We start from the raw sequence: 18,114 nt of genomic DNA, 5'->3' as shown, positions 1-18,114 counted from the left end.
TGTACAGACACCCCATTCAAAGACATTAGTTTTTCCAAGACTGAAATTTAAATTAGAAGCATCCCAGGAGAGGGTTTTTGCATTTGAATAAAGAATCAACACTTTATTCTGAGCCTGTATCATTTTATTCCCTCTCCCAGTGCTTTGTGCCATTTAGTATCTCATATATACATATATAATTTATATATATATAAAACCCTCTAATCTACAATTGCCGTGAAGTGGCTGGGGGTTTGGCATTGTCTTGAAATGAAAATAGAAAAGCTCTTCATTCATCTCAAGTGTTTGCTTAAAGGTGTTTACAAACAGGAGATACATGGAGTATAAGTTTCCTTTGGTTTAATTCAGGCTTTTTGGTCTGAGTTTTGGATTTTCTTTTTATTTCAGGTTGTTACTATGCATTACAAAGCAGAAACTTTATACTGCAGCTGATGGGAAATACTGGTCTGAAACACAGACACTGGGAAGACCCACTGAGGGTTTAAGTATACCTGTAGTCTTAAGAGATAGCTCAAGGGTTTAAGTTTCAGTTCTTATCTTGGTTTTTTCCCTTTTTTTTTTTTTTTTTTTTCGAGTGGGAAAGTCTGAAGACCAAAAGACCAAACCTCACTGCAGGAGCAATGCACCAAAACACTCCTGTTCTCATGGCAGAGATCTGCATTTTCTGTGAGCTGAGCTCAGTCAAGTTTAGGTGGGTCTTGGCACGGCTTCTGTAAGCCCAAAATAATTTTTTTTTTCTCTCTCCAGCTTCTTTAAAACTGGAAAAATGTTGGCATGAAATGCCCTGCCTCCACACCCCAAGCCCTACATTGTAAAACTGTGCTCATCTCACACTTAAAGGAAGGCTGCTGCAAAATGTGGATGTGTGAAGCAGTTCCCACTTGCTAGAGTGAGTAACAGTAAAGAAAAGAAAACAAAAATACACATTCACGTTTAAAAATTAATGTCTATTTGCAGGTGATTTGAATCCAGCTAACACAGCGTGGAACGTGGTGTGTACATCCCACGCGGTCCAACCCGACTCTTGCGGTGATGGAGCTTTAGGGTGCAGCCCTGCACACAGCGAATTCCTGCAGCCTGCTGCTCCCCCGGTGATTTGTGCTGGAGGGAAAATAGGCTTTGTAGCTGGGAGATGGGGACAGACAAGCAGGAAGAGCATCCTGTTTTGTCGCTGTCCTGAAGGATCAGGCTGGTTTGCAATTCCCTGCTGACAACATTCAATGAGGAGCAACCCAGCTGCTCAGTCCCTTGCAGCTCTTCTAAATGTGGGCAGAGCAGGCAAGCGGGCACCGCTGGTGATTCCTCAGTCAGCAGGGACAGCAGGGTGAGGGTCCCAGATCTTTTCACCATCAGTGCCAACTGAATGTGCTGAGGCTCTGCGGGAGAGCAAGAGTCTCCTCTTTAGTAACAAGGAAATTAGAGGTCGTGGAAAGTAGAGGATCTACTGCAGGTATTAAGGCATGATTGAGAAACTTTATGGAGAGATTTGGGGCAGAAGGAATCATAGAATCATAGAATGGTTTGGGTTGGACGGGACCTTTAAAGGCCACCCAGTCCAACCCCCCTGCAAGGAGCAGGGACATCTCCAACCAGATCAGGCTCCTCAATGCAGCAGTGCATTAATAACCTTCCTTGGGCAAGGCTGGACATGAGGAGTATGCTTCTTTATCTAACCATTTTGAGGGTTTCCTTTCATAAAGCAAAGATACTTTAGTTAGAAGCTGGATATTTTCTGGCTATGGAAAGCATCAGACATGTGAGTTAGACTGAAAAAATTCTGAAAAATAGGTCCAATGCGTATTCCTTTGGAGTGCGCATTAATTAAAATATCCAGTCTTTTTGACCAGCTTCTTCTGGCATTAGACTCTGGGGACACTACCGCCATCAAATCTTCATTTCTCCATTTGCTAGAGATTGCCCAAGCTCCAAGTGACTCCCAATGTAACTTTCAGGATTTTTCTTTGCTCATTTTACAAATCGGTAAATATAGTCACAGAACATGAACACAGCTGTCCAGGAGCACACAGACATGTCTCCCCATAAGGCCAATCTTCTCCCCGTGCTCCAACAACCTTTGTTTAACACTTTTCAATCCCAGTGGCACCAAAAGCTGAAGGCAAGCAGCTGTCTGGTGGATGCAGCTGGTGGAGACCAGATTCCTGTGGTGTGCAGTGACAAGACATCTTAAAAAAAATATATATATATGGAGACTGGAGAGACTTAATGGATCCACTCAAGGGTGAGATGGGATCACCAGGGGAGCCTTTAGAAGCAGAGGGACAGAGTTGATGCATCAGATAGGAAAGAAACATCCACCAAATTCATTAATAACTTCCGTTAATTGTTGCAGATGTGTGGAAATACCTCTACTTACAAAGCTGCCTGCTACTGGTGAGGAGCTAAGCCAGGTCTCCTCCATAACACGCTCCTGAAGTTTACTGTTGGAGAAACGTCTTTTATTAAATGTAAACAGCACCCCGCCAGAGGTCAGAGCCTTGCCGCTGCTGTGTATCCCAAGGTAATACCACTTTAAGCTTCACATAAACTCTTAAACAGTTTCTATCCTAAAACCAGACCGTAGGTGGTACAGTTTTTTACGATATGTTATAATAGTGCAATAAATCTGTTAGCTTAAAATCGAATCTCCATGGCCTTTTAGAGAAATCATCATTAAATGCAAGGCCCTGTTAATGATGCCATCTCAGTGAAATTGTTTAATCTGCTAGGGGGGTGAAAGGTCACCAAATGAATTTTTTATAATACATCAACTTGACACGCAATAGGGAAAACTGTAATAGATAAAAGCAAAGGAAAAGGGCACTGTCTTCTTCTGATAGGTCAATAGCAGCCAAGAGAGTCACTCATCCACTTTTCCTTCACTACCGTGCTCCTTTTCCATTTAATATGGACACCCAATTAATACCTCAGCACCATAGACAACCTCATTTTAGGTGAATTATAGCAATTTCTTCCCCCTTCTCCGAAATGAAAGTGATCACAATACATCATAGCATTGTGCGAATTAACGTTAATTGATTCAAGTTACCAAGCATTGATGGGCCACTTCTATAATCTGGTCCTTATTGGGAGCTGGAAGGGATGAAGGGAAGATTAGATTGCATCCCCCGTTGCTTTGACGACGGCGGTCACCTGATGGCTTGTTAGACAGTTGTACGCTTCTATTGCCGGCCCCAGTGGGGTCGTCAGTAAACTGGAGTGATGTCCAAACATCATTACACGCTGCTCCGATATTAAAGCAAAGGGATTAGCACCTTATTGCAAGCAACCTGGATTTGTCATTGTGCTGTCGTTATCCAATTTCCAGATGATAATGTGACTGTGGCCTGCGGGCGTGAGGTCCTACAGCCAAACCAAGGTGTGTATGTGTGTATATATATACACACACGTATACATATATATATATGTGCACACATCCCCACAACGACCCAACACCCAAAGCCATTTAACTCCTCGCTTGCCAGATTCTTGCTAACAAAGCATGTGGAAGAATTTTTCTCCCTTTCTCATCCGACGCACGGCAGCGGTCAAGAGTGCAGTGCGACAGCAAAGCCGGCTGACCTGAGAGCCGACTCGGCCGTCACTCACTCGAACATCACGCCAGCCAAGCTCTTCTGATAGAGTTGACACCGCTCACATTTTAAATAAGGCAGATTTGGGAAAGGAGGGATCCCTTGGAGACGTGGCTGGCAGCTCCTCTCTGCCATGTACATGTCATGCAAATCATTATTTTTACTGCAGATCCCATTAATTGTTAAAGGAGAAAATGGATCCAGATGTGACATGAGCAAGGCAGGTTTTGTTTGGCAGCACTGACATACCAGAGTCAGGACCAGATCACTTTCCAGACCCCAAGAAAGATGATGGGGACACTCCTGGCTCTCCTGCACGTGTCCAAACATCCATGCTTTCTGAGGAAAGATCAGAGAATTGGAAAAAGCTCCTCTTGAGCTGATCCTCTTCATTTTTAACTGAGATTTAAGTTTAATAACACAAACCCCTCAATTTCAAAGACCCATACTGGTGTGGGGCGTATATGGCAATATATGCCTCCTTCCACCCACAGAGACTCACAAAGTCCCTTGCTCCTTTCCCCGAGCCTCTCCTACCCTCTTTATCTTCTTCTTCCTCTGTTCTCTCCTGCTCTTCTTTCACCTTTCCTACCTCCTGCTCCCTTTCTACAGGGGAACTGATTGGTTTTTAGAAGTCTACTGCCAGGGCAATCTGTGGTTTCCACCACAGTTACTGTGAGGATAGGATTTCTAATTGCCTGAACCTTGTAAATAATTAACAGGTCTCATCTTTGAGTAGGATTGGCAAATTTTTAGATAGGTTTACCACGTACAGTAGATACTAACAGAAAGATAGTTTTTTTAAGAAAAAGACTCAAAGGAGGAATGTAGTTCGAGGATTGGTAAAAAAAAAAAAAAAAAAAGAGTTCAAAATATTGCTTTGGCTATGTGGGGAAAAAAAAAATCAGGAAAATTGAGTGGTGTTGAATAGGAAATGGTCTTCTTCCCATACTATTGGCAGGTTCTTCGAGTTTATTCTCTGAGAAAAACCCTTCTTCTATTTTTAAATGCAAATTTACCTCTTGATAATTTACACCCATTTGCTCCTGTGCTGTCATTGTCCATCAGTGTCTAGAGTTTCCTCTCTTGTATTTACAACATATTTTCACAGATAGGATGGTATGTCCAATCGGTCTTGCTTTGCCAAGCTAAACAAACCAAGTTCTTTTATTCCTTACATCTCAAAATAAACTCAATTTCCATGATCTTCTTAAATGTCTTCCCCTGTATCTGCTTGAACTGAGTTTGGGTTTTTTTTTGTACATCAACAAGCAGAGTGGCACATGCTACTCCAGAATATGTCTTCTACAGTGTCCCTGTGAATATCCAACTTAAAATTACGTAACTTTAATTTTAAGGAGATTTTAAGCTTACTGTTTAAGCTCTTGAGTACCACATTTCACACATCTTTACTTCAGGGATGTGCAGCAGATAAAACCTTGATAGAGCCTCAAGTGCTGCCATAGCTGCAGCTCTGCGGTCACCAGTTTAGCATCCTGCCTTTGCCCACTCACAGGAAAAAAAAGTTGTCATCTCCTTTTTTTAAAACCCTGTGCAATTCCATAGAGCAGCCTGCCTGAAACCTGCATGAAGGTTACCAAACCCAAGCGCTTTGGGGTTAGGATGTGTCAGAATTAATCCAATTTGGACTTCTAACCCTGCCTGCACGTGTGTATGCTGTGTGACATAGTGAATTAGCAGTAATTTTTCATTCAGTCCTCTGCATGGGTATTGCTGTCTGAATGAGCAGTTCTTTGATGATTTGCTTCACTTTTATTGCTTGCTGTGAGTCTCAAACACCATTATTTCCTGCACACACACAGTTTTTCACATGCTACTCCAAACTTAACTCTTAATAAAGAAAGATTAATATCTGCAAATTTCAATTTGAAATAAGTTAAAGGTCCATAAAGAAGGAGCAAAGTACTCTGCTATAGTGTGGGAGAATGGATTAAATGGCTTCTGGATGACTGTCCAGCTGTATATTTCTGATTTTATATAAAGGCATCCACACAAAAACACACGTAGCACGTTTGATGTGCTCTCTTGTTCTTTCCCTTTGTACTCACAATGATAAGCAAACTTTGCAAAAGTTTCAATCTATAAATGCATTGCAGAGTATATAAATACACAGATATCCACAGGAAGATGAAGTTACGTGATAGTCATCTCTGATTCTCCAGCACTGCAAGACTATAGCAGCCATAGCAACCACCTCAGTCTTCCCTTGACAAACCAATGAGCCATGCTTGAGGTGACCCTAACAAAGGAGTTAAATTAAAATAAAGTAAAAAAAAAAAAAACATTCCAAATCATAACAGAAAAGTCATTTTTTTAAAGGCTTGGCACTGTGGTATACAGACTTACTGCCTGGCTACCCGACCACAGCAAGGTTTCCAAGGCTCCCTTCATCCTCACTGTCCGGAGCCACAAAGACGAACACCCCGTCTCTTCTGATCAAAGATCTTTTTGTTGTCTTGATGTGAGGAGAGTCACCAGTCTGAAACCGCAGGGAGACTGGCCCGGCAGGAGTGTAGGTTCTGTGTATATCTGACAGCCTGACTGGATTTTACATGACTCAGGGGTGAAAATATTTCTCTTTTCCTTCCACAGAAAAATACACACGAATACTTAGCCTGACTTGTAGTCCCAGCCCCATTATCCTTGCCTGTGCTAGCATGTACTGCCTAAAAGAGAGACAGATACACAGCGGGGGATATGGCATGTCCCAACAGGAAAACCCTGATTTCATTTCACAAGCTATCTGTGGCCTTATTGCATCAGAAATGTCAGCCATGAGTAATTCCAGAAAAGCTATGACTGACGGAGAGCAATAAATAACACTGCAGAGGAGCCCAAGCAGCTGAGGGAAGGATGAGCTCTGGGCTGCTCCTATGATCTGGTGATGTTAGTATTCTCTTGCATATGCATCCCAGGTCTTCCCCTACTGAGATGGTGAGTCTATGGCTTCAAACTAGCACTGCTCATGTCCCTGTGATAAAACAGCCTTCTTCCTAGGGATCTGTTATCATCCTCGCCGCTCAGACTGGTTTCACAGATGCACAGATGGGAAGAAAAACCCCAGCTGGCAGAGCAGCCCCCAGTGTGGAGAAGATGTCATTTGTGCCTGAAGAAAGGCAGTCAGAAGGTTTCTTCCCTGGCACATGGAAGAGGATGGTCCTCTCCTTTTGATGATCTCTGCTTCTCCCCCCACAACTGGTGCATTCAGGAACCTATAGACATTTAATAGGGTTCTGGTGCACTTTAAAAAATCAATACCTTGCTCCTTTCCCACAGTGTAGCTATTGTTGCTCGTCTGGTTCTGATCATCAATAATGGACAGAGGGAATGAGGGGTCCTGTGCATGTCACACTCTACAGGCTATGGCATGTCTTGGGATGGCATAAAGACATTATAACAGTTCCTATCATAAGTTGTCAAACTTTCTGCAATATTTTTTTTCTGTCCCATTTTGTATCTCATCTATAACAAAAATACCCTCACTGATAATAGTTGTGTTAGTTGTGTTAGTTCTGTTGATAAAAATTATTGTGCATCATCAGAGTTTGTCCCTGATTTAAGATTTAATTTTGCAAACAATAGTTTCCCACTGTGCATAATATAATATCACTTAAAAAAAAAAAAAAACAAACAAACAACCCTAAACTAAAACCAAGCAACAAAAGAAAACAGATTCCTATGCTCACAAACCAATGTCCTTACTGTGGGTGCTTCACTACCTTAAGCCACACAGTGCCCAGTTTAAGAAAAGTTAAGAATAGCAGTTTGTGTCACTAGCAGCCAACAGACATCGGGATGGTACAGGGGTCAGTGGCAAATCTTAGAGGATATGGTATTAATTAGAGAAAGCAAGTCTTAGACAAACCCAATTTCTTTCTTGCATAGATGGAATATGCTTATACTTGGGTAAGACTCAGTAGTGCACAACATCAAAAAATAACATTATGCAATATCAAGAGAGTACACAATAAGTTTGCCAAACATCAAATCCCTTGTCCCCTATTAAAACCAGATGGGATATTACCTTTTTCATATTTCCCATATGCTTTTAATACAGAATTCAGGATCTGAGGCTGAAATGCACTGCTGTCTGCTCCCTGCCCAGCCTTGCTCCTCACAGCCTTCTCCGCAGATAAGGGCCGCCATCTGGGCCGTGCAAATAGGCTGCAAGAGGCTAAAAAGAGCAAGACCGAGACAGAGGAAGGAGGGACAGAAGGGATTGTTCGTTGCTGTGGAGGAGAGGAAAAAATTACCTTTGAAAATTGAGTTTTGGCAGAGAATATCAGTAAAAAATTAGTATGTACAAAACTGGCCCAGAACTAGGTCACCAACGCAGCTCAAAAGGCAACTCCCATTTGGAAATCATTATGAAGTAAAGGGGTGTCCTGTGTTGTTCTGTCAAAATCAGCTGCTCGCCTGATGCTTTATCTACATCAAGAAACAAATATAAACGTAAAATACGCAGGAGGGTTGGTGGGCTGATACATTATGGAGAGAATAGTCAAACGTGGGCACCTAGACCATATGGTGTGTTGGATCTGGGCAAACAATCTGGATGGATTTGGTCCTGGAAAGCTAAAACTAAAAAGGAATTAGTGAATGCAGTGAACAAACAGAGGGCTATGAGCTCTCCTACTTCTGTGGTAAAAAGAAAAAAAAAACAGGCTAATGGGATCATTGAATTCTGTCAGTAGAAAATGGGATTTAGTACCAGTTTTACGTACGATACTGATATGGAGGAAAACTGCTGGCTTTTCAGACATGTACAGTTCAAAAAGGATTCAGAAAACAGACAGACGAGGAAAGAAACACTCTCCAGAACTCAAACCTTTCAATTTACTAAAAAGCAAACAGCTACGTGATTTGATTACTCTGGAGTTATCTGGAGGAGGAGGAGAAGTCAATGCCCAGAAGCTCGCTGATGTAACAGTGAAGGAGAGAACAAGAGGCTCTCACATGAAGCTGGAGACAGAGAGGCTGAAAGAGAAACTGGGCAACTACTTGTGACAGTAAAAACAAGGTATAACATTCAACATCTAGGCACACATTCGGGTAGTAGTGGATATGTCCAGGTCTTGTACCTTCAGGACCACATGGTTTTCTAGAATTTTAGTCAAAAAGACAGGTAAACACTGAGATACCAAAGTGGACAGCAGTGGCCTGTGTCATATAGAAGACTGAAGCGGAATATTAAACAGTCTTTTCTGGCTTAAAGTATAAAAGTATATGAATCAAGTCTTAGACCTGCAAGTTAGTTGAAGCAATGCCCCATCTTTCATGACACGTCTCTGGTGCCACATTAATTTCTTAACATTTGTAGATTTAGTTGTTTAAAATTTAAGAGCTATTGTACCCTGAATTTCTTTAAAAACATTGACTTTACCCAACACTGTATAGTTTCCAGGAAATCTGTCCTTGGTTTAAAACATCATGGACACCTCTACACTGCAGAGATCCATAAGCACCAGCAGAACAGCACAGTAATTCACACTTAGAAGTCCAACTAGTACATGGGCATAGCTCTGTCACGGAAACTTTAAAATATGTTTCACCGTGGTTAGTCATATTTCAGTCAATGGAGGACGCACTCTCATTCTTAATAAGCAGACCAAGGGGTTAAATTGCCTCACTACACTTAAATCGGTATCTACCAATGCTGTACCTGATACTTACCTGTTGTCAGCTTCTGCTGGAAACAGTAAGGCAGGCTGAGTCACCATCAAAGTATCAACCGGCAAGCCAAGGCTTCTCTGAAGGTCTCCAGTCTGATGAGTGTTGATAATTGTTCTGGCCAAACTTTTTAAGCTGTCACTTGTCAACTCATTTCTTAGATGGCCTGGTGGATCACCAAGTTCAATGATGAGCACTCTTGATGGACCAGCCACCTCAGATGGTTGCAGAGCTCTGGTACTCACAGGTCCTCTCTGCGCTTTCTGTGAGCTAGATCTGCTATGAGAGGCTGTACAAAATGCCATGTTAGGGCAGTGATATTTCTTTTTGTTAGCACTGGCCGAGATTACCTTCAACATGCTTTCATCTCCCAGCACACGATGGACTACTCTGACTTGGTCATGACCAACCTTCAAGAAATCAGCTAATCGACGTATCGTAATTGTTTCACCCTCTTCCCCAACAGCCTCAGTTACAGTGAAAGCCACAAGAATGGAAAGGCCAGTAACTATTTCTACAGGTTCCTTCTCTTGCAGCAGAACATAGAGAAGATTGTCCTCAAAGCTAAAGTAATTAGCTCCTGCCCCTTCATTCAGTGAAAAAGAAGATGGGGTTGGAGAGACGTATTTCCCTTGAACAAAAACACGAAGGCTGAGTGGTTCATTGTAGAATATAGCAAGGGGCAGTGTGGTTGCATTTTGGCCACTGAGGAGGTAGAGTCTGAAAGTCAGAGGTGCCTGGTCTGGGAAGCAAATCGTAGTGAGTTTGGTGGATGGCAACACAGAAAAGAAAGTAGAGCGATGCTCTGCAGGATAACACGATGCATGTGAAGTCATATCACTGAATGTGTCCATAAAGCTGCCAGTCATTGCTACCACTGGAAACAGTCTCTGTCTGACCATACTGGGGTCCAGGTTTTCTAGGATGACAAGTGCGTGATCTGTCTGTTTGCAGAAGTAGCCTTGGACTGAGGGCTTGAAGATACACTTGTTGTCGTCTCTGTAAATTCCTGGAAGAGAAGAAAGGGAGATGGGGAGAGAAAAAAATACAAATTGTTACCAACATCATGTCAACAGTTTGTGGTTGTAGCTGCTTATTTTCCAACTCAGTGCTCAAAGTCAGTTTTGTTCGCGCTAAAATTGTACATAGTTTTAAGAGAAGCCTGGACACTAAGGGGTATTAAATAGGTAGAAACCACATCTACCTCAAGATGTCCTTGAGCTGAAAATGGTTGAAGACTTTTAATGAATGACAGAGAAGCACTATGTACGTCTATTCTTTCTAGATATCAAATTATGGCCGCCTCTGTTGAAAGAGCAGGCAAGCTAAATGGACCTTTGGTCTGACTCACCACTATGTCACTATGTCCTTATATCTTATACATTCTCCTGGTTCTAAGCCTGTAGCAGGGCAACAAATCAGCACATGAATGCAATTCTTTGGAAAGACAATTTAACTCTACACGAAGCCCTTTCATCCTCCTTACAGGGACTGTATCTTAAGCAAAAAAAAAAAAAAAAAAAAAAAAGAAAGGACAAGAACATCATTAATCTACTTCAGCAGTGAACCACCTCACCAAGTTTTAGAGCTAGAAGAAAGCACCAGATTCAGACATCTACAAATAACAAAGACCGTTACACGTTCTCCAAGTGTCTAAGCTCCCATTGCAATCGGTGGAGATGTGGAGTTTAAATCATTTGCCCACAAGCAGGCATTTAGTATCTCATGGGATGCCCTGAGATATCTCAGACATGTAATACAGAGGCTACAGAAGACCTATGCCCTTCAAGGATGGCAGCTGGAGGCCTGGTGGGACATCACACAGCACCTGAAATTACACTAAACACACATTTGTGGTAACTGAAATTTTCCCAACTCCCCAGCCATCAGTACAGACAAAGCAGTTTAGAAAGCAATGAAGTTCACCCTAAAATACTTTCGTTTTGTCAACTGGATCACCCTTTACAACCCTATCACTTTACTGACCAGAGGTAGGATCCTGTCACTTAAACACAAGTGCATAATCTCACCTGGGCTTCTCTGGGTATCTACAACATCTGTAAGTCATAGAATCATAGAATCTTTAAGGTTGGAAGAGACCTCCAAGATAATCAAATCCAACCATCAACCTAACACCACCATGCCTACTAAACCATGTCCTGAACTGCCACATCTATACGTTCTCTGAACACCTCCAGAGATGGGGACTCCACCACTTCTTTGGGCAGCCTGTTCCAGTGCCTGAGCACTCTTTCACTAAAAAAAAATTCCTAATATCCAATCTAAACCTTCCCTGGTGCAACTTGAGGCCATTTCCTCTCGTCCTGTCACTAGTTACTTGGGAGATCAACACCCACCTCCCTACAATCTCCTTTCAGGGAGTTGTAGAGAGCAATGAGATCTCCCCTCAGCCTCCTCTTCTCCAGACTAAACAATTCCAGTTCCCTCAGCAGCTCCTCAGGAGACTTGTGCTCCAGATCCCTCACCAGCTTCATTGTCCTTCTCTGGATGTGCTGCAGCAACTCAACATCCTTCTTGTACTGAGGGGTCCAAAACTCAACACAGTATTTGAGGTGTGACCTCAGCAGTGCCAGGTACAAGGGCAAATGTAACACAGGATCCACGGGAGTGCAAAAGCCACTTTAAATAATACTTTAGGTATTCTTTCACTGAGTATAACAGGAGCTAAGACACTTCCACCTATATCAGAATGGGCCACTGAATCCCATCCCAAGTGTCTGTGGAGACAAGTCAAGACAATTGTTTTATGGAAGGACCTATACAGAAGAGATATACCGTCTTTGAGTTAGGGTATGCTCCATCTGACCAAATATAGGTCTCTACTTTAAGATGAGAGAAATTGTGCCTGAGGCTATAACGATGAGATCATCACTGATTATAAAGAGAGAATAAAAGTAAATGAGTTCAGATACGGGCACCAAAAATATAAACATTTCTGCCTGGAGCATCTTAGGAAAAAAAACCTGTGTTTCTGTTTTTCCTTCCTCCCTTCAAAATAAAATCAAAGGAGGAATTTGCTGCTGTAGCCAGCTGTAATTCTTCCCTCCCCTAGTCTGCTCCTTTCCTTGTTATCTATACTCACAAACACGTTAGGCGAAGCACAGCCAACGTCCAGCCTAACTCTGTGCTCCTCATTCTTTGGGGACACACACGCAGATCAGCAATGCTTGGTGCTAATGACAAAAAGAAAGGGACAGCAACATCCTTGAGAGTCACAGACACTCAGATGAATAAAAGGGCATTCCTCTTGTCGAGGAAACTTTACAACTGTGAAACTCACCGCTGGAAGAAAATACCAGTCTCCTGGAAAAGAAATTAACTACACGAAATCACTCTGGGCTCTGCTTATAGCTACATCTCGATGCCTGGATCCTGTGGACACTTACCTATGATTTATTTCAAAGGGGATTCCTCACGTGCAGGCAGCTACTGGGTCTGTGAGCATTTTCCAGAATGAGATCTTGCTCTGCATGTCACCGAGGAAAGCAATGAAACTACATAAATGTTAAGCTCTGTTCAGGGACAAGGTCCAAGTGAGATGTGCAAAAGCCCCTGTTTTTAGACACCAGCTTACAATTTTTTTTTCCCTTTCTCTTGCTTTTCCCTTTTTTTTTCTTTCTTTTTTTTTTTTTTTTTTCCACTTTAACAGTGTAAGTATTTCACTACCGGTGTGTGCCGGGGGCAAAGAGAGAAGGAGCAGCAACTCCGTTCAGAAGCAGAAGTGGAAAGGCTGCACTCGGATATATTTGGCATTGTCCCGGAGCACTGGGAAGATGCGCCCCGCAGCAGGCAGCCAGACCACAAAAGCTGACAGATCTCATCTTCTGCTCTCTCGGAACCGCCCCCCCATCTCCTCCCCAGTGACATTTCTCTTGTCTGCAAATGGGATTTGCTGATATTTTGTGATTTCCCAGGACTTTCCTTTGCCCTGCCCGCTTTGCAAAGTGGGTTTGCTTGGTTTCCTGCACACACGCCCGTGCATGCACACGCATCGTTGCTCATCTCCTTCCAAATGGCCTTATCTGCCACTCACAATTTCTGCAGCCTGCAATTTTGATCACTTTTAAATGAAACCCATGCTGGCCTTAGTAATCATAATGTCATTTACAATTTACTACAAAACACGTTTATTCAGTTAGTAGCACATTGGAGAAAGAGAACTCCATATGAACTCGCCGCTGAAGCCCTAATCTGATTATTTCCTCATGAAAATCCAAGCAGGGGTTCTTGTAAGAGGGGTCTGAGAGGAGAAGGAAAAAGTGAGTCCTGGCCGCAGCTGACTCTCGTAATCAATGCGAATAGATAAGCGACGTGGCATGTCAGGGCCAGCAGCTAATCTGCCTGGGGGCTTTCCTCTAAAAAAGGCCAGAGTGGACAGGACTTAATAAATACTGAGTGACCACTGAATATTGGGCTGACGTGTGCTATTTACATTGGCAATGAACAATAACGGTGATAAATTCCAGAAGCATCCCCCCACAATGGGTGAAATTAGATTAAACAGGTTATATTTGTGTGTGTGTGTGTGTGTTTGCACACACGCGTGTGTGAGAGGTGAGGAAAAAAGAAAGAGAAGCCTGGCATGTGTGAGTCAACTGAGGACCCTACAAATGGGTGGGAAAGACTGAGAAGATGCTCATATCTGTAGCAATGTGTCCATGGATGATGCTGAACATCACACCAGGAGCTGCGTGCACTCGAGCAGAGGAAGAGAGCATCTGTGCATTGGGTGCACGCACGGGCACGCGTGCTGAGTGTGTGTCCTGCTCAGTGCAAGAACAAGCAAGAAATAAAACATAGGGAGTGCGTGCGTCCACCCCACGCAGCTATTTCCTCAGCCTCAGAGAGCAGACTTTGCTTTCTGCAGATTCCCCTATCATCAAGTCTAGTTTATTATTTAATTATATACATTCACACACACACATAGACACACCAACATATATATCTATATGAGATTTTAGCACTCAGGTTGCTTCTAGGGCTCCTGACAAATATTAACTTTGTGTCAATATTTGTCCTTCCTGTCGTGAAATGAGGATTTTCCACCTCATTTCACATTTGAAAAGAAAAATGCGCCGAGGGGGTCCTCTTTGCTCAGGAAAAAAAAACACCACCAACAACAACATCTCATATCTTTTATTTAGAAAAATGGAGCAGGACGGAAGGAGGGAAGAGTATTTTAAAATAGATGTTTTGACTTAAAGGCACATAGAGTCCTTTGCAAGTCTCCTGCCTTTTCCCTAGTTCCCCGATGCCAAATAAATAAAATAAAATAAAATAAATTCTACATTTAAAATTGAATGAAATACATCAACATTAATGATTTTCCCCTTCAGGTTAACACCACCATTTCCTTCAATAATTTTTACACATTTCGTGATAGATTTCACAATTCATGGTACAAGGAAAAATATAGTCTTTTTTTTTGACAAAAACAAAAGGCGATGTCATTTTTTTATCAAAATAAAATAAATCTCCTGCAATTTTCCTTCCATCTGACTGGCTTTGCCCGTCAGTTATTTCTAATTTAACTACAATTATAGTTACAAAAAAATATAAAAGTGAGTAGGGGAGAAAGGGGGAGGGGAGAGATAAATGGGACACTGTTTAGAAATTGCAATTCATTGGCCTTGGGCTGGCCAGCACATATTTTTGCTGAGGGCGAAATATTCATCAGCATTAACTGTTCCTTTTGACCTGCTGACATTCAAACATGAAATATAAAAAAAAGGGTCCAGCAATAGGACCTTAGAAATCCAACAAAGGTAAATTATTCCGTGGTCAATTTTTTCATACAAAAGGTTTTCTACATTTCTTGAGTTCAGATGTTCCCCATAAATATTTTCAGCCCCAGTTCTCTTGTCTAATCCCTGGCACAGAGACCTCATGCCTATGCACTCATCCTTTGAAAGCAATGGCTCTACAGACGCTGATCTTGTAAATCTTCATGTAGGTAAGTGAAAACAAGCCCATCAGCGTCAGCAGATGCTTAAAACGAGGCACATCCCATCGTTTTTAGAAATTCCACTGACTGTAAATTAGGGATTACACTCAACAGAGTTTAACAGTGTTCCTATGGGGGATAAACACAATTTATGCAATGTCAGGTAACTTATTTGTGGTGGATTTCTCACAAGGTGTGTGTCTGGAACACACACATAGGAATGCATGGTGGCATGTGTGCTTGCTCATGTATTTGTGTACGTATGAGTGTGAGATACACTTACGTAAATACATAATCATAGCAGGGACCGTGGAAATAAAAACAGAGTGATTGCTTTAGGCTGTTAATTCTTTCTTTCAAAGAAAACTATTTTGGAAGGAAATGAGTCTCCTAACATCACACTGTGTGAGTTTTTATGCTCCTCTGTTTATTGTTCCTCCATAAAAAACTTTGAACCCCCTGGCCAATTTCAGTCACATTTGTGGACTCGAAGACACTATGTTCCTATGAGTTTTGTAAAAGCAGGTGCCCAAGTAGAGAAAAAAAGAGTTATTAGTGCTCCCTCAGAAAGGAAAAACTGTAGTGTAAGCTCACTTGTGTTACACACCAGAAGACCTGCATTGGCCCTTCCCTTTCACATACAGATCCATAGAAAAACAGGTGTAGCACATGAAATATTTGTTTTTACATTCGTTGTTGGTAGGCTTTGATATGGCCACACACATCAGTAGTATTTCTTCTCTGTGAAATCAAGCATTATTTGCATCTTTCTTACGGTTATATATTTTTATGCTAGCACCAACCCTTCAGAGCTCCCTCATGCCTAAGAGGTAAGACACATATGTTTCAGATGATAGTATATCTTTCCAAGTTATCATCAAAAAATTTGCAGTTTCTCAGTTCCCAGGGACTATAGTAATAACTCATTCTTGACCTTAAAGCATAAGTGCACAAGTAAAGTCTGAACAAGAGAGATGAGAAGCCCACTGAGGCCAGGATGCTCTCCAACATTGAACAAAAAAAGTCATCTAGAAAGAGCATGGGAAGAGCATGCATATAGCAATGTTCACCCAAAATGCTCCCCAAGCTTCCAGTGATTTACAGATCAGGCACCTCTTGAGTCAGGGAGATCACCTTTGGTCTTTGTGTTCAAGAGAAAATATCAAACCTGTTTTATAAAACTGCAAAAAAGCTGAAGACGAGAATAAACTAGCCAGGTGAATATATCTTGAGCCCTCTCAAAGGAGATGGGCCAGCAAATTTGAAGTGCCTTTTAGTGAGGTCCCCCAGTCCAGGCCTTGTGTCATGGTTGAATTAAGCGATGTTACTTACAGTGCCACAGAACTTCTTAAATGCCCTGCTGCCCCCCGGAAGGTGACCACACCTCGAAGTACCTTGGTTGTCTGTGCCTAGAAGACTAGGCTGGAACTGAGCCACTATGGCACTGCATGCATCAAAACTACTAAAATAACCAGTGCCAAGGCCAGCTTCTTGTCCCTGAGGCCAGCTGGCATGACACTCCCGTAGTATTGAAGTCACTGATCCTCCAAAAGATGTTGGCCACCTCCAAACTACCCTTTTAGACTGAGTTAATTTCTGGAAAGTGCTTAGGAGTTGTCTGGGAGACTGCTGGGTTACCCAAGACCAAGCTGAGCTTGGAATTTTTCCTCTTGATGTAGTAGGAGTGACCAGCAAGTTCCAGCGCCCATACCCTAGCATTGTGTGAATCAGCAGTCATTGGGTCCATTCCTACTACTGTCAGCACTGATCTAGAGCATCTTGTCCATCATTTTATTAAACTTAATCAGAAAGAAAAAAGATAGGAAAAACTTTTGTCCACATTATCATTAATGTTTAGGTAAAATTTTAATGATTAGGATAAACTTTAGTCATTTTAGCCATCCTGAGAAAACAAAAGTTCCCCATAATGCTTATTTAGGGAATAAATCCAATATGATGACAAAAGAAGTGTTACCTGACACTATATTGTGCATGGAGACAGAAAGGATTAATTACCGTAATTGAAGTATACTTCACCATTCTGTGCATTTTCAGAGAGTCTCCAAAAGTGCGGTAAATTAAGCACCCTTAAATTGTAACCCTCAGTGAAGGAAAAACAAATGTTTTGGGAGTCATTTTCTTAAACCCTGCTGTAATGCAAACAAAAGTGTGGCACGGGACTGGAATGAACAAGACAGAGTGAACCCACATAAGACAGCACGGAAGAGAAAATTTGGGTCTCCATAGCTGTCCTGAGGGCTATCAACGTACAAATAAGAGGTAGAAATAACGGCTTTTTGTACAGCACCTAGCAAAATAGCACCCAGGGCCCTGACTGGAGCTTTTAGAAGTTTGCCTGAAGCAGATAATACAAACAAATTATTTCCATAAAAATCCTGAATTCATTAACCATTATTCAAAGAGCCAATAGCTGGGTGTGAGAGGGATCCTGTATCCCAGAAAAGGTGATTGAAAGAGGACATCACAAATAGAGCCATCACTTGGTCAAAATTATTTCACCTTTGAAAAAGCATGCTCTTCTGCAATCAATTTGTTCATTGTGTTGCTACCAAAGCTTTTCCCATTATGTTTCCCCTTAAGAAAATCCTGGTTTCCTCGAGGTGTGTTTGAAGGCCAGGAGGATTTTTCTCTCCTCATGACCAGCAAGCCCCTTGATCAAAGCTTTACTCAAATTGATACCCAGGGCTCAACATACAGGCGAGGGGAAGCGAACTGCAGAGTTTTTTTGCCAACGTGGTTCCAGTCACCATCTCCCCGGCCAAGGAATGATAAAACTACCACCACCACCTGAAAGCAGAACAGCAATTTCATCAGATGCCAGACCTAAAAATGAATGTAGCTGTGCCA

At 42.1% G+C, this 18,114-nt stretch overlaps 1 protein-coding gene across 1 annotated transcript in view; it reads right to left on the bottom strand.

The window, feature by feature from the left end:
* The window catches only part of PKHD1 (PKHD1 ciliary IPT domain containing fibrocystin/polyductin), a 269,755-nt gene that overhangs the window by 16,494 nt on the left and 235,147 nt on the right, over positions 1-18,114 (bottom strand). Inside the window, exon 59 of the mRNA XM_086744158.1 lies at positions 9,285-10,290. Within this exon, the coding sequence (XP_086600284.1) occupies positions 9,285-10,290 (1,006 nt within the window). The remainder of the gene's footprint in view (positions 1-9,284; positions 10,291-18,114) is intronic.

This window comes from Chlamydotis macqueenii, chromosome 3 (genome assembly GCF_036417535.1).
Source record: "Chlamydotis macqueenii isolate bChlMac1 chromosome 3, bChlMac1.mat, whole genome shotgun sequence".
Classification (NCBI taxonomy): domain Eukaryota; kingdom Metazoa; phylum Chordata; class Aves; order Otidiformes; family Otididae; genus Chlamydotis; species Chlamydotis macqueenii.
The sequence above is the reverse complement of the archived record's forward strand: the minus strand, read 5'-3'. Positions and strand labels throughout refer to the sequence as shown.